Source organism: Athene cunicularia, assembly GCF_003259725.1.
Source record: "Athene cunicularia isolate RWA chromosome 1 unlocalized genomic scaffold, athCun1 chr1_part1, whole genome shotgun sequence".
Lineage (NCBI taxonomy): Eukaryota > Metazoa > Chordata > Aves > Strigiformes > Strigidae > Athene > Athene cunicularia.
In genome coordinates, this window is record NW_020799091.1 from 112,408,026 (window position 1) to 112,434,590 (window position 26,565).

A 26,565-nucleotide genomic window follows, 5' to 3' on the forward strand; every position below is an offset into this window, starting at 1 on the left:
CCTAAACAAGGCAGCTAATTTAAAGCCAGTTTAGGTATGTTTAAATAAATGGCATTTACTGAAACACTGACATGACCTAGAGACAATTAGGAGACAGTTTGACAGAAATTAAATAACATCCCCAAATCACAGTTAGAGCATGTAGTAGACAGCACATTTAGAGGTGAAGCTACTTGCCAGATCTTTTTAACTACCTAAAGTCCTCCTGGCTCCAGATAATCCTTCTCTTCAAGAAAGGTCAGCACATGCGCTGGGCTTTCTCAGATTGTTTCTTCTGATCACATTTCATGTTGCTGACTCTCTCAGATCCCTGCATACCTTTCAGATCTAGTAGCCTAGGACCTTCTAAGTCTTCCAGTCCTGTATAATTACATGTGGTTTCAGAAATGGCAGAATTATCAACATATAAGCATATATTATCAGTACTCATATTGATGTTATTCTTATATACCCTGCATAAGAGAACAGCACCACCACTATGCTCCACTTTGCAGTCTCACACAGGAGCCTGCTTAGGGTTCCAGTCGTGCTGAAATACAGTCACTAAAAGAACACAATCATTTTTTGCAAGGGTGGATGGAGAAACTCTTAGATTCATGTACTTTATTAATTGACTGCAAAAGATTAAACTGACTATAAAACACTACAACTGAAGTGGAGGGATTTTTTGGTTTTTGCATAGGTTTATCCAGTTCATCAGAAACATTTCCCACTACAAATTCTGATGGCACACTAATTAGGGAATGTTTCTAGACTCCCGTTACTATGTCTCATCAAAAACAGCGAATGTCTTTCCAATAGCTTAGCACATGGGTGTCCTGTGCAAGCTCCTGCTCTGAGTCAGAAAGAATAAGGAGTTGAATCTGGGTTTCCCTCTTCCCAAATGCAGAACACTAATTGCTCACAGACTTTGGTGTCTCACAAAAATACTTTGGAAGGGTTTGGTTTACCTCAGCTGAAAACAAGGGGAGGAAAAAAAAAAAAAAAATCTTGCAAAATTTTGCAGAAAGTTGCTTCCCTTTAAGGTCTATTTTACACCTGATACTCATTCTGCTAAATCCATCATGTCTAACAAATAGACAATTGGCCCAATTGGCCCAAGATGTAAAAAGAAGAGCAAGAAAGGGGGCAAACCTGTTAGCTACTTCTTTGCAGCTGAGAAAGTAAAATCAGATAAAAACACCTTAGAAAAGATGTTGCAATAAGATAGGACCGAAGGTTCATATCTGTAACTTCTTTAAGAGAGTTATATAACCAAAAAAAAGAAAAAAAATTGTCTCAAGCCTGAAAATCTGCCTCTGCTTTTCTGTCAGAAGAGACATAGTTACAGCAGCAACAAATGCATTATAGCGCTGGTGGGTTTTGAGGCAAGTAGTAAAATAACATCTGAGTTGTTAGAAGAGATTAATTCAGCTGCATGGACAGGAGAGGGAAAATTCACATTAATACTAGTGACATCTAGTATTAATCTAGTTCACATTAATACTAGAAACATCTGAAATTTCAGAGAGAATTCAAAACAAGGTAAGTTAAAGCCATTTCTTCTAGAGAACAGTAATTTTGAGAGACTTTTTTTTAACATTCGAGTCAAGGAGAAACACTTGGAGATGTGATCAAAATGCATCCTCAGGACAAAAGTCAAGTCATGAACCCAGTATGCATAACTTCTCATATTTCATTATATTTGAGGCAAAACTCTTGAAGATTTGTAGTTATTTCCAAACTTTGGGAATGGACAATAACCCTGAAGTTATAAGCGGTCTTCATTAGAACTTTAGATCACATCTAAGAGCATTTCTAATCATCGGGGAAGTAGTTGCCTTAAAACAAGTTAATCTGAGTTCTCTCACAAACTTTCTGTATAAAGAAAACGGACGATGTTGTGCTGTTTTCAATAATATTATTCCTAATTTGCAAGGGAAAAACAACCCATATTCTTAGCAAACTGTATTGAGCTTGATGCAGAAAGTAGAGGCCATCTGCCAAAACTGGGGATGGAAAAGTAAGCACTCCATGCAGTGGTTCGGGCTTTCAAGGGAGTGCATTTTACAGCTTGCTGGCAGTCTACGGCCATCCATCTGTGCCTTGACCCACACGGGCCAGGTTATGGCACTGTGCTATGGGTGCTAGCGTTCACTGCATAATTCTGCTTACATATGGTATGTGTGTGTAGACAAAGCTCCCAGCACCTCCCTACTCAAATAGACTGGGTCCTACTGAAAGCATAATTAAAACTAATTTTACTGAAAAAGATTTAGAGATTTTTTTTTTTCCCCTTTCCATTTTAGACACTTGTTCCAAGAAGCTGAGTTCCAGAAAGCCTTTATGGCATATATTAGATGCTCATTTTTTAAAGTAACTGGAATGGTGTTTGACCTTCTGCTTGAAGTCCAGATGGGTTAACCTTGCTTATCTTCTCTGGTCCACTGGATATAGTCATGCTCATAACACACAAATGCTCAGTTTTGCATTAAAAAGATCGATAGTTTCAAGAAATTAAAAATCAGGCAACTTGTGATGGGGTGTTACTCCCTTTCCTTCTCAGAAAAAGGGAAATCAGAGGACAGTTGTTGAAAATGGTGGGTTTATCACCAATTCTCTTTAAGCTTACCACCTGCAAAGATTTAATTCTTATACTTGATTCATCAGAGCAACTCCCCAGCAAAACTTATGCAGAGAATCTACATGTCCAGAGAGACACTGAAAGAAGTAGAAGCCCATTACTAATGAAGAGCATGTTACAGGTAAATGAGGAGAAAAAATTGTAGGTAACAAATGAGCATGAGATCAAATCTGTCGCTAGTATAAACCTCCAAAGTCAGTTAATTATCACCTGAATTACTTTGGTCATGTTGCATTTGTAACTCTTCAAATTCCAACAGACTATGAAATGCTGAACCAATATTAATTGCAAGAATTTTTGCATTTCCTGAGAAATATGGGAAAAAAAGTTATAATGAAAAAAATCAAACCAAAAAATGCATACTTATATTACTTCATACAGCACCACTCACATACACCTCCCCTGAAAATCTGTTATTACAAATTTCCTTAACAGGTTCTAGTCTATAATGACTAAGACATTAAGAATGAGTTCACCTGTGTACACTAAGTCAGTCAGGTATCATACCTTTAGGTAATAAACCATAAAACAGCATAAAATAGCAAACAAATCCTGAGAACTAGCAGCAAGATGTTAGGAAGAGATCTGTAGAATTGAAATAACATTCTTTTAAAAGAATTATCAAAACAAACTTATTTCCTACAAGGCATTTTATGAACAGAGTAACTATACTCGGACTAATTCACAGAATTGTTTGCTTGCTTCTTAGAAACTGTCCTTAGTTTAGACATGCTTTTTTTTTTTTTTTTTTTTTTACAAGATACGAATTATATAATATTTCTCTCTGTATCCTATCTTCCTTCCTTCAAAATATGATTCTTAACACAACTTGCAAGACTTTATTCTTCTCTTGCAAGCTTCAGAAATACACCTGCATGCTTGCACAAAGTGCTGCTGAAATTACTTTACTGTATATAATAGCCCAAAGTGATGATACCGCACAAATTCGCATCATGGAGAGAAAAACAGAGAGAAAGAAAGGGAGATGACTCCACACAATTCCGGTAAGACTGCTTTCTTGCAGTTGGTTTTACGTGGCTGGACAGGAAAATGTAAATTGTAACGACACATAGTAGATAGACACAGAAACGACTTCTACCAAAGATTTGACACTGGGTTCTCTGACTGAAGCTTGGTGAATGCGACCAAAAAAATTGTCTAGTGCTATAGTAACTATACAGCTATAATGTGTAATATGATGCAAGTCAAAATTTTTCTTTGCAAAGGTTTAAAATTCTGCTATATTTGTTGTGAGCTGTAAAGTCCCAGCCCAGGAATCCAATTTACCTATACCTTCTAAAGACATCATTCAAACTATTCAGCTATTTTTGAATGACAAAACATTTGATAACTAGGAATGTGTCGTATCTAATGTTAGAAAGCTGATCTCTCACCGAAATTGTTTGCCGAGAATATTTTAAAAGTGACATTGTCACACTGTACCAAACTTGCTTTAGCTTGATCTGATAATAACTCTTGCTTTAGACTGAGCCGATAAGTAATAAATTATCATGTTAATTTTTAATTTGAGTTGAATTTGTATATTAACTAATTCAAAATAAATGTTTTGCAAACAAAGTATCTAATTAGTTTGGCCCAGCTCCTATATACAAATGCCTGCACAAAGAACCTCAATCCACCTGCAGGACCCATGAAACTATGAGGGTCTGATTTTACCCATCTAATAGTTACCAGCTGGATATTTTCCTGTTTGCTTTATGAGGATATATACACCATGGGGAACTGGAATGGATTTACAATACATACTTATGCATTAAATATTTGAGAACCATTTTTATAAATATATGGCTCTGTTTATTTCAGGTTTGGCTGTCATACCAGTGACAGCAATGTTTTAAATGAAACGCATGCAAAACACCCATGCTCCTAGCTGGAAAAGACTGATTATAAAATTTGGATAAACCACCAGAAAAAGTTGGGGTTTTTTGTCACATAGCTTTTTCCTTTATTTGGTGGCCAATGTACACTTACTTCAAATAAAACACCACCCAAATTAGTATTCCCTCATTAATTTCCTGAATATGGCATCTTGTCCCATTAGAAAAGTGTTTCAGTCCATTACTCTGACTTTTTTTTTTTAATAAAAAAAATGATAATTCATTTTTATGATTCAATTTTGGGGGTCTTCAGAAGGCTTCTCTAAGTGTTCTCCAGTTCTAAATGTTTGATGTGCTCTTCTTTTTGACCAGGAAACTATTTTCATTGCTTGTCAAATGTAAGTATTGCAGCATCCCGAGGCAGGCTGCCCTATCACCCCCCAAAAATAGCAACTGCCTCTAAAAAAAAAATAATTGTGACAGGTTATATAACTGGTTTTCTCTTTTTCTGGAGCCATGCAGGTTTGCATTTTCAAGGTTTCCTTTACAAGCTAGAATACTTGACTAGGAAACTAGAAAGTTTATTTATGGTGAAAGTTAAGATTTTCACCTAAAACAACAGCTTGAATTTTAAGTAAATCATATGTGAGATTTCTTTAAAAAAATCCCACAAGTGTTGACAGCTAGCCACTCTCTAGACTTACTCAGTGTGTTTTACTACAGTTTATTATATCATTTGTTGAAAATTTTCTAACCTTTTTCCCTTGTCAGCTTCCATCACATTCTAATTTGGTATATATTTCACTTCTGTATTATCATGTAAGCTTTCAAAGAGTTGCATTATCATTAGGGCTTCTCCTTCACTTAAAAATAAAATAAATTTAAAAAAAAAGTTCTGCTACTCAGAAAGAGTCAGGATACAGATGCAGTTTTCACTACAATTACATCCCATGAAAGAAACAGGCCAAACAGCATGACCATTTCATCAGGCTTCGCAACCTGCTTGCAAGAAGCACAATGTTTAACATACCCTCACATATCAAAAGTACATGAAGATGGAAAACTCCAAACTTGCTGTTCTTCTGGTAAGACTCAACAGACATATAACAAAGTATTGAGAGCAGAATACATAAAGAGCTTCCAAAGGTTGATGGTTTATTCCTAGTAAACATGTAGAGATTCAAATATTTCCAATCTATAGGGTTCAAAAATCGAGATGGCTTCTATCCCTTAAACAGAACTTGCATAGACATTAGTGCTTGTGATCTCCGAGGCTTAGGAGCTAGCCGTTTTCACTTCTATTTTTAATAGCTAAATTGTCAAAGGATTGAAAGAACTACACGTTGATAAGTCTAACTTTCACAAAGATGGATATATCCATTGTGTGTGTCTAAATACATGCATTTCCACTGTCTTCCATGATCTGTGCATTTGAGGGAGTAGACTGAAGAACTGCAAACTAAGCTTTTCATTTACTTGCACATTTATATATGAAGCTATAAATCAGTTGCAAAGGACAAAGTGTAGTTAAATGTCTTCATTGCTTTTCTGGAAAAAAAAAATCTGATCGGGACTGTCACATATTTTAAAAGCTAAAAATACTACATATTCTTTAAAGGAGCAGAACTGAATTTAAGAAGATAACATTCAAACCCAGTCTCAAAATATTATGTTATACAACAGTGCAAATCTGAAAAGTCTGTAAAATTTCAGCTTCTTGCAGACTCTGGACTAGTATAAATTGTTTTCTTAATGCTAAAAAGAAACAACAGTGAAACTTTAATTTAGCTGTTGACCAAAGTCATATCAGTAGAACAATGAAAATCAACGATATACATACAAGTATATGCACATGGACAAATAGATACCTTTAACAGGATTCATATTTTAAGTATTAAGAGTTATGTCTTCCATTCATGTCACCCTAAAAAGTCACTCTATTTTCTTGCCAGAAAAGCTGAAGCATCTTACAGTTCTACATACAATATAGGCATTCAAATATGTGATGAACTGGAGGAGGGGAGGGGGATTCGATGGTTATCTGCAATTGCACAAGTAAGCATTTTTTCTTTTTTTAAATAGAGTTTGGTTACAGTTTGGAGATAGTTAGGAAAGAAATTTTTTTTTATAATATCTATCTATTATTTTTTCCTTGCCTGCGTTTACTTATAGTGTTAGACACAATTCAAGTTTGTGTGAATAACAGAAAATGGCTGTCAAAAGCATTCCTCACATGAACGTTCATTTATAAATCAAGTTCTCATCCCCTTTAAGCTGCTAGTGAATTTCCTTTTCATCTTCAGTCTTACTTTAGAAGGAGAAATATAAATATATTTTCAGATACCTTTCTCCATTTTGTACATGCTTCCCATCTAGCATACACAAAAAACTAAAAGGAATGTGATCATTAACTTGTTACTTCACTCATTAGGAATTTTGCTTGGAAGGGTTCAGATAGAAAGCACTCGCTCTATAACAAGCATTAGAGAATTGAATATAGCACTGCAAGAGCTCAGCAAATGTCCCTTTACAAAGAAAGGCTACATTTGCCTACATTTTGTTCCATTCACTGATGTGCCAGTTCATAGTTTTTTCCATGAATTATTAATGAATCATTGTGAACAGGCAGGAGAAAAGGGAAATAAAACATGTAAAATTAAGCATTTATTCCCCCCCTTTTCCCCCAGGTGTAACAAGAATTCAGCAAGGAGAACTCAAGACAGCGCATAAGGAATGGGGACATTAGCCAAAATAGTCTGTATTTACTGGTTTGGATTTTCCAGACAGGCTTGTAAACAACTTATAGCTTTAAAACCTTGTAGTTTGCAGACCTGCCAAGTCATCTGATGAAAAGGAAGGAACAAATGAACCCTAAGACCCATTACCTATCCATTTTATCTTCCTGTCCATGAACTGATTTAAAAAAGGCTCCTGGCATCATGGCACCCAATGGGCAGAAGACAGTTATGCAGAGCAGCAAAATATTGTGAAAATAAGCCGTGCAAGTAATATCTGCCAAAGTCTGACATGTTTTAGTTTCCGCAGAGTTAGCAAAAAACAGGACACTGTCCAATTCTGTTTAGCAGACGATTCTAAGAAAAGTGATTTTGTAAAGAAGAACAGGGAAGGGCTCTCCTTGAACTCTTGCACATATACATGTGTGTGTTGTGTATTTGTACAAATCAAGGTGTCATCTCATCAGCCTTAAAAAAAAGGGGGGGGAGGGGAAGTGATTCTACAATATTGCCCACAGTACTGTTGTATTGCTGTTGAAGCCTGTCATACTTCAGACTAAAAGGTCTGTAAACCCTATGAAGATTTTTGCCATTTTAATTGTGATATCTGGGTAGAAGTCTTTTAATATTTTTCTTGTGTCTCAACAAACATGATTAATAAAGTTATCTGCTCAGAAATTAAAATTATTTATTTTTACGCACTTTTTAACAGAGGGGTTATAGGAAGACCTCAGCTAAACTTCCAGATGTACGCTTTTGTAACTTTGAAGGGGGAAACACAAAAAACTAAATGTGTGTGACATGGCTTCCCTCTGTAATTGTTCAAAGGCCAAATCTGAGCATTCAGAAATTTGCGGTCTGGTGTCAATACTTGAAAATCTGCATCAGAACTATGGCCCATTTCTAGCATTACTTATTTTAAAACAAATTTTTTCTCACATCTGACACTTCAGTACTTAAAAGATCAAAAGGAAAGGCTTTGCAAGCTCATCAGTCCCAATCTTGGTAGCATCTTTCAACTGACCAGTTGAAGAATAAGCACAAAATGCATTATAATGAAGTGGAATGAACTGACTGTAAGGTGGTATACAGCTTACTGAATCTCTGTCCACTCTGAGGTTATGAAAAAGTAAAAGTTCACTTCACTTTAAGAGGTCTTGAAAACACTGCAGGCAGCAGCAGATCTCTGCTTCTGATCATAGCTCTGAGCTGAAAAAACATGTCTGGTTTCATCTTAGTACAAAAATGTAAGATCACCATTAATGTAGTTCGGTGTATTTTGCATCAATGATGTAGCGACAATTCCACAAATTTTGAGCTACATTTCTTTTATTCTACCTATACTCTTAGGCTAAATACTATTCTTCAAACTATTACAGGTATCCAATCAAAAATACTCCCCCTCAAATTGACAACAATCTCCAAATCATAATTGTAGCCTGTTCAAAATTTGATCCCATGTATTCTTTGTGAGTGTGAATACCCCTAAGAGCTTTGCACCAGAGACCTCTATAGGGCTAGCTCTACCCATTTGCAAACTACATTACATATTTTTCAGTAAATGTTTTCTGCTAAAAACATACAAATAGGAGCCTGAACTACTGATATCTTGTGACAGATTAAAAGAGAAAATGCAAAGATGCATTTTGACCCAAAGTAATCTCCATACCTTTATAGCCCTAGACACATCTATGGATACAAAGCAATGTACAAAATATAAGTACCAGACGTATCATACTTAAGTACAGAACCATACTTGGGTATCAAAAAGGGACAGAGGCCCCGGTGTTTGAATGGACATAAGCCCTGCCTATCACAGAGCACACAACTCTGCTTTAAATCCTCCTGAAACATAGCCTCCACAAACTAACGGGCTCCACAACATCAGCAAGCGGCTGTAAAACCCTTCTCTAATCTCCAGAAAACTTTCAAATAAAAAGTCTGCGGCAGTTCCCAAAGCTTTTCATTGTAAGGATGGTGTGTTTGTTAAGTATGGCATACATTGTGGGGGAAACTCTTTCAGCAGCTTTTGGTTTAATACAAGTTCAAACTTGGCCTACTAGTATTGGCTGTCTTCTCCAAATTCAGGCCACAGTTGAGGCCTTCTCTGGATATAAATACTGTTGCTCCTTCGCCTACCTAGCTACTGAGAAGTACATTCTTATCTCCCCAAGAGATGCACCTTTGAGGATTTGTGCATTCCAAAGCTGCTTCACTTTCTGCCCAAGTGGGGCCAGCACATACACCACCACAATTGAATATCTAAAGGTAAAAAGTCGTTTTACACTGTGTCTAGCAGAGACAAGCATGAATGCAGAGACACAAAAGGAAGGATCCTACCCTTCTCATCACCTACGTCCCCCCCAATTTCCAGCCTGATGGGTATGCAGTTTACTGCAAACCAACCACCCGACACGCCGGTACGAGCAACATGGCTCTAATTTTACCTAACTACATTAAAAGCCCCTCTTACGCAGATTACTGCAAGTGACTACATTTTCATCGTTTTATCAAAGTTCCCCTTTTAAATGGCAAGGAAAGCCAGCCAGGTGAGGGCCAAGAGCCTTATGATGAGTTGTTGCTGAGCTGCGGCAATCACTCCGGCAGGAGAAGAGGAGGCCGCACCGACAGCAACGGCTGTCCTTGCCTTCTCCTCCCAGCCCTCTGCCGTGTCCCCGTATCGCAGGGCAGTACAACACGAGTCCGGCCGCTTTGTTCACAGGCAGCCATGATTTCAACCATGATTAGGAGGTCAGACGTGGCTGAAGGCCTCACGCGGATACCCTCCTGCTACCAAAATGGTCGCGAATCCACCACAGAAACATCATGCTCTTCCCTCAAGTACAGCTTTAAAATAGCCCTCGTAAAATAAAGCTTCCCTTACCTGTGCCTGGGAGCTGTGCATGCAAGATGGCAAAGATGGCAATCCTCGTCCACTTCATCTTGCTTCCCCGAGGCGTGCTGGGGAGCGGGAAGCCACGGGCGGAGGAGGAGAAGAGGCACCTCCGCAGGCTTTGCCCGTCTGCCAGCCCCGCAGGAAGCTCAGCTCCTCTGAGGGCTTTGGGAGTCCGCCTGCCGGCGGCAGCGCCCAAGCACGCGTCTTCCTCTGCCTCGCAGCCAGGCAGCCGCTGAGGTCTGGGGTTTATGTTCTTGGTATTGATGCTTGGGGTTTCCTTTTGTATTTCTTCATTCTTTTCCTCTGTGCGAGTTGGGTTTTGGTGGGGTTTTTTTTTTCAGTCTGTCTGACGGTTCCTAGGTCATCCCAGTCAAGCAGCTGATGATTTCTACAAGGAGCCTAGAAAGTGTGTCTGTTATCAGATGTGGCCTGACTTCAAAAGGGATACTATATTACTATGCCCAGTGTGCAGCGTGGCATAAATAGAAGCTTAAAATTGTAAATTACAGTCACTCTTGAACAAGTAGCTGGCTAAACTGGTAAAGATATAAACTTCATTTCTAAATCTAATCGAAACATAACCTTACCATGAGCAACTGAAAGCGGCTGCACTCTCAGGGCTACGGGGTGCCCAGCATCAGGGAGAGCGGGGCTCTGCCCATCCTTGCAGATGGCATCCACAGGACATAAAACAGCAGCACAACTAACCCTGCCTGGCTCATTTCAGTTGTACCTTCCTATGAAATGGAGATGCTTTTGATGTGAACACACCACATCACTGTATTTTGAAAGGGTGTCAGTGTGTGCAGAGCTCTGGAGCCATTTTGTCCTCCAAGCCACTGCAGCCGATAGGGAGGGGAGCCCGTGTCATCTCTGAGGGTGAACACAGTGTGCATCTCATCCTCACTTGGCTTGAAACAGAAAGCTTGGCAGCCTCTAGCTATGCATCACACTCCTACCTACCGAGTGGGCCATGGGATTTAACCTTCTTGCTGCTTGAAGATGCCCTCTGACAACAGATCCTGAGGCAGACTGGCGCACCCCAGGAGCAGGATGAGTGGTTTGAAGGCAACTGAGGTCTGGGAGCTAACAAGGCTTTTCCACTCGCCTGTTAACACAGTCCCTGGAGCAACACAAAACCAAGCAGGTCTGCCCTGCCCAGCAGCCACACTGGCAAAGCCTGGTTTCGCACAGGTGCATGTCCTCCATCCAGCACGAGGACTGCAGTGCCTCCCATGTTGCCCCAAGCCCCTGCCACCCCCTTGGCTCTCCCACGCCTGCCTCTGTGGGGCCAGGTGGCTGGGCACGCAGCCCCGGTAGCACCTGTACGTGCTGACTGACTGACCCAGCAGCCCACTGCAAAAATGAAAATGCCCGTTTCTCTGCTGCTCCGAGGGAATGAATAAGATCGCTTCAGCTAGCTACACAAAATCACGAGTAGGAACACATTATGTTTGAGCCTCCTTTGTCTAGCTGAATTGATGTTGACCCCCCAGGTCAAAAGTGGTTGGGGTGGTTGGAAGTGAGCAGAAGGCTGCACCAGGAGTATCAGAACACTTACGAAGTCAAGCTAGTGATCAAATCAGGTGGTATTAAAGCAGTGCTCTATAGGCAGCAACGGATAACCACAGAGCCAACAGAAAAAGCATGCTTTAGCAGTAACCCAGCAAATGTAACTCAGGAGAATGCTTTGCACTATGAGCTGGAAAAACACAAGAAACTGATTTGGGTTAACCATACTAAATCATGTCATTATACTTTTACCTGAGGACTTCAACATGCTTTTCAAATTAGACTTACTAAAGCCAGGGCAGTTAAGCTTTTACAGATAAAGAAATGAAGTCTTAAGGGAGACAGGAAAAACAAGGCACTAGAACTCAAAGAGAACCAGGAATCAGGAACACCTGGGAGTGTTTGCATTTGGGGTTCGGTTTTTTTGGTGATTGATTTTGTTTATCAAAAAACAAGCAATAAACAAACCAACCACCACAGAACTTTTAAATGCATGAGAAAAAAACAAGGGGAGAGCCAAGGTGTGGTTAGGGGTACTTCTTCCTCAACATTTCTCATTGCATTTTTTTTAATTATTAAGCAGCAGCTAATAGAAGTATTCATTTAGGACAACAGTGGGAAGAAGAAACCCACATAATGAGATGAAATTAAGAAAGGTGAAATATGGAATTTGAGAAAAATCTTCCTGAGAAGCAGATATTAGACAAAAATAAATGCCCTAACATTTTGGAGAAATTATATGAAAGTCATACCACATGACACTGTGGTGAAACTCTCACTTTGTAAGAAATCTCCTATTTTTGTGCTCATTTCAAATGTGAACAAATAAACATTTTCACTTTTAATAACAAAAAGTACATTTTAGATGACTGTGAATTAGAAAAGCTTGAAAAGATTACTTAGATGCACCTTAAAGCCTAAAGCTCAGCCTCCCCCACGTTAAAATACAACTGGCTCAACAGAGGATTGATGAGTGTTTACAGTAGTAATACTATTAATGCATTTCAGGAGCAGAGCTTAGTCTGGGAGTACGTAAATATCTCAATGAATAATTACCTCCCCTCACACACACACCCCCCCTTCCTAATTCTTAGGAAAAAAAGAGGAATGTGCATCCCCAGCAGGTACAGGAACAGGACTGGCAATAACTATGTCCCAGTAGTACAAAGACAGGGTGAGAGTTATTGTGCATATGAGAAGTAAGGATTTATAGTCTTTTGAAAGCAAAGTAAATTGAAGTTCTTGGAAAAAGGAGACCAAGAAATTAGTCACCTTGCTGTCTGGAGTAATGCAGGCTAATACATTGATAAAACAGTATTATCCTTTTATTTAATAAATGTTCTATATTGTACCAGCCAATACCAAAATTATTAGACTCTAGTATTACTCCAGTGCCCCAAACTTGAGGACTGTATGACATTCTGTGATACCTAGACAGTATCGATGAGCCTCTGCTCTCCTCCAGCCTTGGGGAGGGTTTCCTTTGTGGCTCTTCTACCCTAAAATCTGCAAGAGGAGGCTGGAGATGGGCTCTGACTCACCACCAGGCAGAAGGCAAAGCACAGCACACGAGAGTCACCACATATTGGAGCTGAAAGAGGTGTTATTAGTCCCAGAGATGGCTGTGCTCGGGTACATGGTCTGTATTCCAACATGAGCCGGCTAAAGCCCTTTCTGTCCGCTTCCCCATGTTAGAAGATTGGCTGAAATAAAGAATTATGAGAGGAAAGACCCCTGCTCCCACTGCAGGCTGACTAAATCTCACTGATGCTTTATCCAAAAGTTAAAATAATATCATACCAGTTATTGATATTTTTGGGTAACAGTATTTTCAGAGAAGCAAATGGCACTGCTTATCACTATTCTGCTGACCCCTGTCTCCTCCTGTTATTGATCATAGCTTCTCCCTCCGGCAGAAAGCCAGCAAATTATCACTTTGAATAAAGAGTTGAGGCCAAAGGTAAGGAAAAGGAATGAAGAGCTGTATAAGAAAGGGAGATTAATGGCAACCGTAGGCACACTAGGAGAACAGCAGTTGGGCCAGTGTGTTTTGATGTCTAGATAGGGAAAGGTCAGAGAAATAGAGTATACAGACTTCATTTAGAAGTGTGGGTAGAGTCAGAAAAAGGCTGTGCATGACAGCGCCCCTAGAAATTCTCTCCTCCCCATCCCTCAGCTTTTGAAATAAGGCAAGCTTATCATTATAATCTAAATACAATGAAAGTATATAAAAGAGCAATCATGCTTGTATTACGAGTTATTCTCACAACAAGCATGGCATGGGAGATGCAAATCACATGCAGTTGAGGAGTGCAGAAAAAGATAAAAGGGGAAGTGGTCTCTTCTCTAGGAAACGGCTCTTCTGTGTTCATACAGCTTGCAAATACACGATGAGGAATGATTTGCTTAGTGTTGCCTTCTTTTCATCCTCTTTGCCTAATGCGCAATGTGGGCAGGGGGTGCTGAAGTTTTTACTGTGTTTTGTAGTTCCTAGAGATGCAATCTCATACATGCATTTTTACTAACAGTTTAATCCATACTAATATTTCAGTTTACTCACTTCAGTTAGATCATAAGAACTTCGTTAACACTGGGCTAGAAATGAATGCCAACACTAGCTCAGCTGAACCAGCAGCTATTTCTCTCAATACAGACAAGGCCACAGTGGAGACACAATACCCTCCCTGCTGGGTTAAGAAAAGCTCTCAGCTAAACTTGACTCTATCTAAACATACAGGTGGAGGACAGTGCATTTCAAGAACTACTTGCACTGGGAAAGACTTCCAAGATTTGATCTATGGTTCCCAAAATAGAATGAGTCTGGGAATGGAAGTGGTCCCCAAGTACAACTCAGTTGTGTTTAACACTGGTTAAGGTGCAGTTCGTTATCTGTAAGGACATCTTTCATAAAATGGACAAGGTGTGCATTAAATTGATTCTGTGCATCAATATGCCATTCTTTCTCTGGATGCAAGAAATCCTGGAACTGCTCTAATGCAAGGGGCTGATTCATCCCCAGAAGCATCCCCTTTTCATGTTCACTGGTTATGCTTTGACTGTTGTATTTGAAAAAATAAAATAAAATAAAAAAAAAAAAGTAGCAGGGTTTGCAGTTTTAACAGGAAATAAATGGAAAACTAAAAAACAAACCCACACCACAGTCAAGCTGAGGATTAAAAAAATAACTACACACTGCCCTCTGGCTCATGTGTTGCTACCACGGAGAGCTTGCCTGTAATCATCACTGCAGACTGCTGGGACTGAGAACAGTTCTGTTATCAAAAATTCTTCTAAGCCCATTTGATACAGTTAGTACTTGAAGGCAAAATTAATTCCTACATCACCCGATGGAGGAGCTGAACAACTTTACAGATGGGACAATCCAGACAGATTGCAGAGTCTTGCCCCTCATCCAGCAGGGAGTGATAGTTCTAGTGCCACAACTAGCTCAATCAAGTATTAAAATAATTTTTTTGAGATGTTCACACAAAGATAATGGATATTAAATAAGCAATTTTCACTGGTGAGCAGGCTGTAGCCCCAGCAAGACAGGCCATTCATGCAGTAGACCAATACACTGAAAAGTCTGCTGTTTATAGTGTGTAAACCTACAGTTTTTATTGACAAAATGTGGTGGACTGACAAGTCCTACACTGCTTCACTGCACTTCAATGCACTGTAGTGCCTTACAGTGAAGCTTCGCTTGGCTATAATTGGGTTCAACTGTGCTAATCCTCTTGGAATGCAGCAATTAATACTTATTTAGTTATAATTGCTGCATTCCAAGAGGATTAGTCCCTGCCCTGCACTTTTGTCAGCACTGCAAACAGAGCTGGAAAGAAGACAGCATCTAACTACAGGTCTTGCTTTGCAGCTCCCAACAGGGAGACAAGAGAAGTTGGTCTTGCTACAACTGCTCCCCTCTGTGTATGCAAATACTACTTTTCCAAGGAAAAAACACTTGACTGTCACTACTCCTTGCAGCTGCATTGTGCAAGTAGAAACTCTGCTACATCCAACAAGGAAAAAAGAAAAAAAAAGACACACCTGTGCAGTACCATAAAGACAAACACAACCATGAGTGTATGCTTCCTATGAGAGATGATAAACAGGCCCTGATGCCCTTTAAGAATGAATTCCTATTCATTATTTTGGGGGGGTTGTGACTAGCAGTTTCCTGTTCCTGCTATGGTCTTAAAATTTTCAGTGCAACATGGGTTTTGGAAACCTATAAAGGAGATGTTAGTGGAAAGTTAAAATGCACTCTCTCTCACTACTCAGTTTTGAGACTACTGAATCTGTAACGTTCATTTCTTTCCTCCCAAGTGAAGCCTTTATGATCTACTCTGGATTTTTTTTTTATTTTTTTTTTAAATGCACTGAAGAGAGCACTACTTATGTCTTATCTTAAGAAGGAAGCACAATGCTTCTTTTTCCTTTAGGCTAGTCAAGCTACTCTCTCACATCATTAACATTTTTACCTTGTTAACTACAGGTGAATTTCCCCGATTACATTACAGAATATGTAGAAAAATTCTGGAACTTCATCACTAACCACACATTCTGGAAATGCTATTTTTAATTATAAAGCATCTTCAGTACTTTCTTGTATGGCTGTACAGACTCTGATTGATCAGTAACGTTATGTCTTTCATGAATATGAAAGTACTTGTGAAGCCAGATTTTAAGACCTGTGACAACTATCTTCATTCCCTTTATTTTCTTCCCCTCCTCACCCCAACACATACCTCTCCTGCGTCTTTCAAAAGCTGATTTATGGGAAAACTTAATTAAAGAAACTGAAATTCATTTAAGCATTTAAAACAAATAAAAAAACAAGTCATGCTTGATTAGGCAATGTTTTTAGCTAAATGACAACAGGAAAGAACTACATGAGATTCTTATAATCATATGCTGCAGGTTTTGTGCAATTATTTAGAGATGAGAAGTAATTGCTTCATTTCAATCTAGAAACAGTTACTTTTTATTACTGGGTGATGTTTAATAGATTGCATTGGCATAAAACATTCTAGAAATACAAGGTATTGTCGCTATTTTCACATAAATATACATGCTTACATATGCAATTACATATACACTACCCAGTATTGCTTGAAAGTCTTTCTCCATGTTTGCACACACATACACATACTCTCTGCATGGCTTTGCTGAGTTACTCTGTGTTTGTAGCAACCAGAAGTCATCTTGTTTTTAAAAAGAATTCCCTTCATCTAAAGGTACTAAGATGATTTACAAGTGCTTTATGTAAATCCTGCCAACCTATTTACATTTTTATAAATGGGAGGAGAACAAGAGTGCAAAATAAGTAAAGGTTGCAACCTGAGTGGCAGTAGCAAAAATAACATGAAGTAGTTCCACTGACATTACTGAGATTGAGGGAGAGACTCAGCTCTCTCAAGAAGACCTGCAGCATTTGTTGGATCTGCCACCACCTGTGTGCCCTATCTTTTGTTTAAACTGGAGAAATTATGTGCAAAAGCAAGCCTAAGCCTGACAGCAACAGGAATCAGAAACAAAGAGTAATGGGGAATTGTTAGGATGTTTCTATCTACAATATGAAGAGCTAGAGAAAAAAAAAAATTCAGAACAATCACTACAACTATCAGGCTCTTTGAGTAAAAAGAAAACACCCACTAAATAATACAAAATATCACCATTTCATATACTAACTGCATACCTGCTCAGTCAATCAGAAGACTCCAGCAGCCCTGCAACCAGCACAATTAAGGAATGTTTTAAAAAGCATGACTTTTGTACCTTTAATATACATGAACTGCGTTTTGTTCCCGCTTTTCAGCTCCCAATTGTCATGGTATACACAGGAGCTTTGTGGCCTCAAGGTCAGACTGCCTGTTCCAAATTTAAATCCAACTGAGTAAAAAAATCTGATAAAAGCAAGTATCCACACAACACATTACCTAAGCCTTGTTTCCACAGAAAACCAGCCTACAAAGAACATCAACCACTACAGTCAGAATGAGTGAGTCTTAAACTCTAATCTTATTACACTATAATATTCATCACAGACTCTGTGGAAGCCTCTAGACACAAAACTGCTTAAGTCAAAAAGCCCTGGGAGCAGCTCCAAGAGTTTTACATGAGAAACTCATGAACTGAGCTTCCCTGGAGGGAAAACAAAATTGAGGACCATCAAGGGCCAGCTACTCCATGAGAGCAGGGGAGCTTGCAGGGTCAGCAGGGCAATGGCCATACCACCAAAATAGAGAGACCCACAGTACCTGGACAAGCAGAGTAGGTTGAGTGACAGCAACCGGGGTCAACCACAGCTGAGGCAGGTTTGAGGTCAGGTCAGTGGGACTAGACAAGCCGCGATGGGCTGTGCAGCCCCCAGGCAAACAGGAGAAGCTTCAAAGCAGGGTTTTCCCAGCTCTGCTTCACCACCCAAACACCTGCACACAGCCAAAACTCACCACCAGCACAAGCAGCCAAGCCACTGGAGAATTAGCTGTTGGAAATTACAAATCAGAATCAGGTGGCTTAGTTCAGCTAACAATAAGCCTAAGCCAAAGCATCCTCACACTAGCAAGCAACCTGACTTTAAATTCTTATAGATAGTAAGCACCGAGAGGAATAAACACTATTGAGTCTGGAGGTGGTTGTTCCCAGTTGATACTCTGTGGCATTCTATACCTGTCTCCATTTTCTTTACTAGAGTTTCTTAATTTAAAAACCTTTAAATCATTTTCATGGATATTACTTTTGAGCACTCCACAGCACAAAATGATTACAAAACACAAAAAAATGATGAATGCTTCTTTTTTAGCAGCTAGCAGGCAGCTGTGTTTATGGAGGAAAGCATTCATAATGTAAAACACTGTAGAAAAAAGAATTTGTTCATATCATGGGCCCTGTCATATGCTTTTCCAACATCTTTGAATTATGATGAATGCCATAACCAATTTTAAGTATTAAACATTTAACAAACAACCCGAATGTAAGTCTATGGCACCCTCTTGTGTTCAACAATAATATAACTGTTTGTTTTTGAATCTTTCTAGATTCAGTATGATGTTATTCAGGAAAAACCTGTTGGGAAAAAAAAAAAGTATCCATTGAGTTATGATTAATACTTTTTGTATTAATCTAATACTCTAATTGAGATACCTCTATTTCATTGTGAAGGTCATAGATACAACATTAAATAGCTAAGACATTAATTCCAGATAGAACTGAATAAAGGATTAAACTAATACCTAATACACATAAATTCTGTTCTGTAATGATGTATCACGTTGCAAGAATCTACTGGGCACAAGTCTTACTTTAAAACACAAGAAAGAAATTGCAAATCAAGAATTAGAAACACAAACATGTCAATGAGCAAGATTAGCAAAGGAAAAACATGACTACACCATCAGAGTGAGAGGCTGAGATTATCCTAATGAGATTCCCAGCTAACAAACATCCTGTGATTTAGTGAGGTGCCTAAGGTTATCCTGTGTCTCAGATTCTTATCTATGAATGGAGATGCTTAATTTCCTGGGTATGGAGAGTGACTTCATTACTATTTAGAATATGCCAAGCACGCCACAGTAGAGGATACACATAGTGAGAAGTCAAAATACCGATTCATTGTTTACAGCTGCATTAATTTCATATATTCAGCCTCTTCTACTCTAAGCTACAATACTGCATATTAGGAAAAAAAGGACCCATGCTCACAAGTGAATTCCCATAGAAGCCTAATACAACAAAAGGTGATCAAAGGGAGAAGAAAGATGATGAAAAATAGGACAAAACCTGGTAACTTTCTTGTTAGCAATACTAACATTTACACACCTATTACTAAGAGAGAAAAACAGAGAAATGTTTAGTATGTTTGATACCCTAGTCTGCTTTACATTCCACTTCTACATACAAAAATCTCTTTATCCAAGTGTTTGATGAGATGCATAGATACAACTCCAGATAGTTCCTCTCTGAGTATCCTTCAAATCCAGCTCTGTACATGTAGCTTAACCATTGCTGTTCACCACTTTCCAAAAGAAATACCTGGGTAGAGTCCTCTCAGATTTCAAATGTGAAGAGGTTTGGATGATCTAAAATTGTCTCAATAAAATGCAGTAGTATTACAGAACTGTTTAAGATGCAGTTACCAATAAAAGCCCTTCCACTTCCAATTAGGAAAGGCTTGGGAATTGGTACTACTGAGAACACCAAATCCAACAAGACAACCAGAAACAAAACAACAGAAAACAAGCTTCATTCTGTACCAAACCCTCACACAAAAATTCAGAAGTGGTGTACTGGTTTTGGCTGGAATAGAGTTAATTTTTTTCATAGTAGCTTGTTTGGGGCTTTGTGTTAAATTTGTGATGAAAACAGCGTTGCCAACACAGGGATGTTTGAGTTATTGTTTATGCAATATTAAGACTATTTCTGCTTCTCACCCTGCCATGCCAGCAAGGATTCTGGGGTGCATGAGGAGTTGGGAGGGGACCCCACTGGGACAGCTGACACCAACTGACTGAATGGATATCCCAGACCACATGACATCATGCTCAGCAATAAAAGCTCTGGGAAGAAGAAGGGGGGATGTTTAGTGATGGCATTTGTCTACCCAAGTAACCATTAACACGTGACGGAGCCCTGCTTTCCTGGGGGTGGCTGAACACCTGCCTGCTGATGATACAGTCGTTTAGAATTGCAGAAGCCCTAGCCAGAAGAAATAATCAAATAAGGCTTCCTTGTATTTATCTTCATAACCGTTGTTACTTTATGTTCCATTTCACAGTATTAGATGCAAAAAATAAAGTGAAACATGAAGATGCTTGTTTAATCCAAGGAGGGAAAGCCAGGTCTAATAGGGGTATTTCACCATTTATTCTATTATAGCAAGTGTAAAAGACTCCAGAGTGACAGCAAAACAACTCTGAAGAGAGGGTGCTTGTGTTAAAAGAGAACAAGAGGGAGAGAAGTATTCTTGAACATGCAATAAATAACACTCGACACCACTTGTCAAAAAATATTTTTATTTTAACAGAAGCACAGCATCATCAGTCTCACACATCAGAAGTTATGGAGTGACCTGTAACACATTCAGGTGTCCCCATGGTAATGATCAAGTCCACATCAGAGGATCATCTGAGTTTCCACAATTATTATGCCTCATATAAAAATATTTTCCAATTTAATATTTAATATCAGTGCTACCCATTCAGTATAAATTTTTCCGTACTGTAAGTTTTTGTGATCTTAAATTAATTTTCAAGTAGTAGAAGAGAATGGGTTGCATACAGTAACAAGTACCTTTTTTCCCCTTGTGGGGAAGGAAAACTTAGTAAATTACATCAAAAACACTTTCACAAATAATTACAGGATTTGAGAAAATTAGTGATATAATAACAACATTAAAATGTAGAAATTATTTGATATGACTAATTCCACTGTTCTATATATGGATCTGTCTCTGAGAAGTCTAAATTCTCACATTCTTTACTCTTAACTAGGCAGTATTTGCTCATTGTAAAATCAACTTAATTGTTCATAATTGCTTTTGGGTATTTGTGAGCTTAGCACAAGAGATGAGGGAGGATGTAAAAAGGTGTTAATTTATTTTTTGCACTTCTGTATGGCTTATTTTAACAGAAAATTAATTATGCACAGCTTTCATTAATTTTTATTGTCTATAAGTCATAAATCATCTGTGTCATACTGTATTGCTTTTTTCTCACTTCTGGGTTACTAACCCAAAACTGCTGTGTAAGGCTTCCGAACCAAAAGTCTGCTCATTTCTACTGTTGATGGTAATAAAAGCTGATACACTGTCATTTGATCAGACTAACAAAGCTGATGATTTAAGAAACCTAACCAGAAAACATTTACCCTTTACAACATTCTCATTAAACCTACAAGCCACTACTCTTCTTATACTAAAGTCAGATACTTGAGGTATTGCCACACTGCTTCTATTAAAGACTTGGGGCATATAACCACTGCCAGCTGAAGAGTTACCAAGAACTTCTCATGAGGTATAAGTACAGCTTGCATAAACACAATCGTAATGGCTCAAACAAGTGAGTGTATTAGCGTGCAAAGAACAGAATCTGGGAACTCAGCGTACCATTTGCCATTGTAATACAAGCAATGCTTTCCATTCCACGGTCAGCTGAGCCATCCTGTAATACTCTGCCATAAAGTTCTAAACTAAACTGGTATTAAAAATAAAATTTTAAAAAATAAAATAAAATAGGAGAGTGCTCACAAACAGATATTATTTAACTAAGGCACTGAAAAGTATACTGAAAATGGAAAGATTAGTCCAGTTCTAAACACAGCATTTCTGAATGCACTGTCAGACAGACAGACATCTTTCCAGAATCACATCTGATGAATAAAATTTAGTTATGGCTCATGCACAAAAGTGTTTGAGTATAACATGATTAACATGATTCAAGTTGTACTAGTTAGTGAGAATTTACACTTGCTTCAGAAGGGTTATACAAGCTCATTAACAATGCAAGGTGTTTGATTTTTTGCATTATTAATTAAGCTCTACAACACATAGAAAAAAATCTTTCATGAAACAGCCAAGGTAATTCATTTGTGTATCAGCCAAAGTAATTTACTCGTATATCAGCATCACCAAGGATCTTCTTCCACCTACGAGGAGTAAGAATAAGAGTGAAACTGAATGCGTTAAAATGTATTTGAAAGTTTTGAAGGACTTAGCTTTACACAGACAACAGAACACAAAATTCCTCTATACTTCAATATCATGATAGATTCAAAAGCAATTTTGTTCTGAAAATATTAAGCAATATTGCCACAATCCCATTAATACAGCTTCATAAATGCTGAGTAGTCTCACTACTTTCAACTGTTAGATCAAAACATCGTCTGTCCTGCAATTAATTCAAACAGAGGACAGTGACTCTGCCCACTCTATAGGAGCCTTCCTTGCAAGAAACTGTATTTAAACTGAGGTGCAAGTACAGTTAGCCACAGATAGTTCTTTAGATATGACACAACATTGTTAAGTAGGTGGATCCCCTATTCAAACGTATCTTACAATTTCAGCCACTGCATTCAGTAGACTATATATAGGGAAAAGACATAAATGTGTATAAAAAACAGAGACAGTAATATATACTGTTAACAATAAGGAGGAGTTTTACAGGCCCCAAATATAATGAGTTAAGAATGCAAATCTTAAGTACTTACTAAGGCTTGACGCTGTAATATTCTTCTGGTGTCACAATTTTTAATCCACCAAAGTAGTCCAGCACCCAAATATTGGTTATGTTGAATTTGGCGAAGAACCAATTATGATCCTTAGGCCAACTTTCCATTTCAGGGTGGCGACTGAATAATGCTTTTTTTGCTAAGCCTGCTTCTGAATCATTCACCTAAACAATAACCAGCAAAATACTACAGTAAGATACAGTCATGTGAAGACAAATTTTAGCTAAAAATCCACTGCTGACTGCAGTGTTCTCTGCTCGGTTTAGCCATGTCTTGTCCCAAACGACTCATTACTGTGGCAGAGTCCCCTCATCTTCAGTGTGGTGCACAAATGTACACGAGGCAGACAAAAACTTCAAGGTAGTTGATATTAATATTAAATCAAAAGAGTGCTTTTAAAGTAAGCATGAGCAAGAAAGCACTTCATCAACACAAGAATAAATCTTCCAACAAATCACAAAACAGAGAAGTATGGATTCTTGTTGAATTATTACAGTTCAGTGTTTTAGATGTAATTTTACCCCCTCTGCACCTGCTCAAACACAAACAGATCCAACTGTGTTCAGATGCATGCAAACACATGCATACAGACACACGTATACACACACATACAGCATTTTGTGACAGAATCCACAGAGAAGGGAAGCTGAAATGTGTGACAGCACTTAAGATACAATGTGCAAATGTTTGAAGGGTTATATCAACAAGTTAGAGCTCTGAATATGGTACAAGAGGAACTAAATAAAATCAATAATTCCATTATGGATGAGAAACTCATGAAAGCAATTGAAGGACTGGAGTGTAGTGTATAAACATCTGAGGTGTGGAAACACCAAATAAGAATTTAGACTATCATAAGGAAGAGTAATGATGATTAGTCCTCATCCTCAATCATTATCTTCAATAATGGGATTAAGATGTTCAATGAATAACACATGCAGTTCTATGTTCCTTCTATGGGACACCAAAGTACTGGGGTGCATGAAAGAATACTGCCCTGGCAGCAATGCCACCAGATAATACAATGTGCTTTTTCTGTCTCCAATACCTGTAACTTTATACCTCAGCTTAATATGTACTTCAGTACAGTTTCAGAAGCGTGTATGTCACACTGCACAGACTAAAGAATTTAACTGAGCAAAAGAGATGGAAAAACCTTCCTGCTTCACTCACAAGACAACTGTCTTAGAATTCTTAGTTTCAGAACAGGTTTAGAGGAAAGAGGGAGACTTCTTTCATCACAGTATTGTCCTCCCAAGTTCCTTGCTAAAGACATGCCAACAGAGCTCCTCCAAGTACACAGTGGTAATTTCATTTTCCTCACATAAACTATGAACTAGCCTTCTGGTATCATGGCACATAACACCTCTTCATATACTTTTGCACAGAAACTCTAACCTTTCTCTTCTCCATCCACTAAACAATACTACTTGATGCACACAATCTTGTCCAGTGTCAATTTTCAGCTGCTTACCTTTACAATACTCCCACAGAAGATTATGTGGGCGCAAAGGGGATTCTGGGGATCGTATCTGTGCTTCTTGCAGTAAGGAGTCTGTGCCAAAGACACAGTTAAGGAGGCGTTTGAATTGATCTGAAATACAAGTAGTAAGACAAGAGGTTTATGTACTTTTGCAAGAAAAATGTCATACCCACCATATTTTCAGCTCTTGGTACTTTATTCAGCTCAGTATTACTGGTAAAAAGCACAAAGCTGCCATCACCTTTTCCTAAGTATAGCTGAAAGCCTGCTCAGATGAGCTCTGAATCTGAAAGAAAGACCTGTTTAGAAGTGTGCTGAAGTTTTTTAGCATAAAATGCAAACCTCACAAAATGGCACTCTGTAAAGCTCTGAATTCAACATACATATACTTCACATTCAAATGCTGAATATTCCAATTCACATGCATACAAGACAGTGCAGAAAACAAGAAGATACAGTGAACATCATTAAGTTAATTCTGGCAGAAGGACAAAGGGTTACTGAAAGGCAACCAAGCTTCACAACCGTTGATAAAACAAAACCAAACAACCCCCGCATCAAAACAAGACTCCTGGCTGCCCCCAAACTCATCAACTCTTTTGAAGTTTTTTAAAGTTTGGTCCTGAGTATTTAAGACACCTAACTTAAGAATTAAAGAGTATGTATCCTACTGTTTTTCTAAAATTAATTTGGTGAACACAGCTTGAAATGTACTGGTGCAAAACAGGATTGCTTACTGCAGAGCATCACATAACATTCATTATCTCCCATAAATTCGTGTCACATAAGTTCATTACTTCCCAGCAAAGAAAGTTCATGTGCTCTGAGAAATTTCATTAAAAGAGCTCATCTCAAAAAAAAAAAAACCAACCCCAAACCCCAAAAATCTATAAATTCGGTTAAACTCTATGCAGAGTACCACTGAACTGATGAAACAGGAGCAACCACCTGACAGATAGGAAGTTGCTTAGTTACAAAAAAGCTGACTCATGATTACTCGGCACTATTTCCTACCACACGTCTCCCTGACACGTGACTATCACAGTCAAACATTTCTGCCCTGTAACAGCGGATTAAGGATCTGCTGAGGAGCCTTCTGAAGGAAAATGTTCCATTAGCAGTTTATACCATGATTTTTATGTTATTCTGAAAACAAAAAGCTGTAGCTGGAGTGGAGATACCATACAAGATAAATTAGGCTTTCTACAACACCTAGATACATAATTAAACTATTTTAATGTAGCAAACTAAAACTTGACAGGAAACAAACAAAAAAGGTTTGACAGTAAAACAAGTCTGAAAAAATTTCCATTATTTAAGTTTTGTGATTATTTGTTTTACTAATACTGTAACAGCTACTAGTATAAAAATTTTTTCTAATACAGGTATTGCTATTTCCCTGACTTTTTTTCACCAACTTTTGACTGCAGCCAAGCAAAAGATCTGAGGCAAGGCCAGTTACACACCCTCAGACCCTCAGCACGCCAGTCTGCTGCTTTTCATCGTGTTCTTGCCTTTACGGTAAGCTCCAGAGATGTAATTACTATTCCTTCAGTAGCCTGTCAAGGAGCTCTCTTTGCTCAAGTCCCACGCTGACAATTTCCAGTATTTTTGATCATTTTTGTGCAGCTCTCCCTGTTGACATATTCTGCAGGCCCTCACTTCTCTGGTCAGCGCTTCTGGGAGCTTCAGCTGCTTCTTCTACCAGAGCGCTGCTCAGCAATTTTTCAGACCATGATCAGCAGGAACTTCTTAGGGGGACTACCAAGTGTCAACACGGACAGCACTGCTTATGTTTACGTGTTCAAGGCCTAATAATTGTCACCAGGGTTCACAAATGAGGTGACACCATTGCACCGCCTTCAGGAAGCGCTGGTGTAAACCCCGAGCCTACAACAGGACTTTCAACCATCACTTGCTCCCGGGATGAAAGAGCGGAGGCAACAAATAAAAAATACGACCGCATTAGCCTAACCTGCACGCTTGCACGTCTCCTTTACTGGGGTCACTATTTACACCTGCGGCTTGCTGGAGCCGATTTTTGTAGGGACAACCCCCCTCGTCCCCGTGCCCCGCTGCGGGGGCTTTAAACCCCCGACCCACCGTTGCCCGAGAGAGCGCTGCCCGCGGCCCGGCTGCGCCCGCTCACCTCCAGGTCCTGCACGGAGATCTCCATGTCGGTCAGGTAAAGGTAGGGGACGCCGCTGCCGCTGAACGGCCCGGGGGGGCCGTCGCTGAGGGAGAAGATGTTG

The 26,565-nt window shown here is 38.9% G+C and overlaps 2 protein-coding genes across 4 annotated transcripts in view; both read right to left on the reverse strand.

Annotated features, from left to right (window-relative positions):
- CD247 (CD247 molecule) overlaps positions 1 to 10,226 on the reverse strand; it is a 58,182-nt gene extending 47,956 nt beyond the window's left edge. For all 3 annotated transcript variants that reach the window (XM_026850647.1, XM_026850639.1, XM_026850630.1), the window contains exon 1: positions 10,081 to 10,226. In XM_026850647.1, the coding sequence (XP_026706448.1) occupies positions 10,081 to 10,138 (58 nt within the window). In that variant the 5' untranslated portion in view covers positions 10,139 to 10,226. The remainder of the gene's footprint in view (positions 1 to 10,080) is intronic.
- A 10,375-nt stretch (positions 10,227 to 20,601) lies between these two features.
- On the reverse strand, positions 20,602 to 26,559 carry CREG1 (cellular repressor of E1A stimulated genes 1). The gene is made up of 4 exons (XM_026855240.1): positions 26,463 to 26,559; positions 24,305 to 24,424; positions 22,810 to 22,994; positions 20,602 to 22,248 (listed from the first exon to the last, which is right to left on the reverse strand). Coding segments are annotated over exons 1-4 (333 nt in total). The 5' UTR covers positions 26,490 to 26,559; the 3' UTR covers positions 20,602 to 22,247.
- Positions 26,560 to 26,565: the final 6 nt, after the last annotated feature.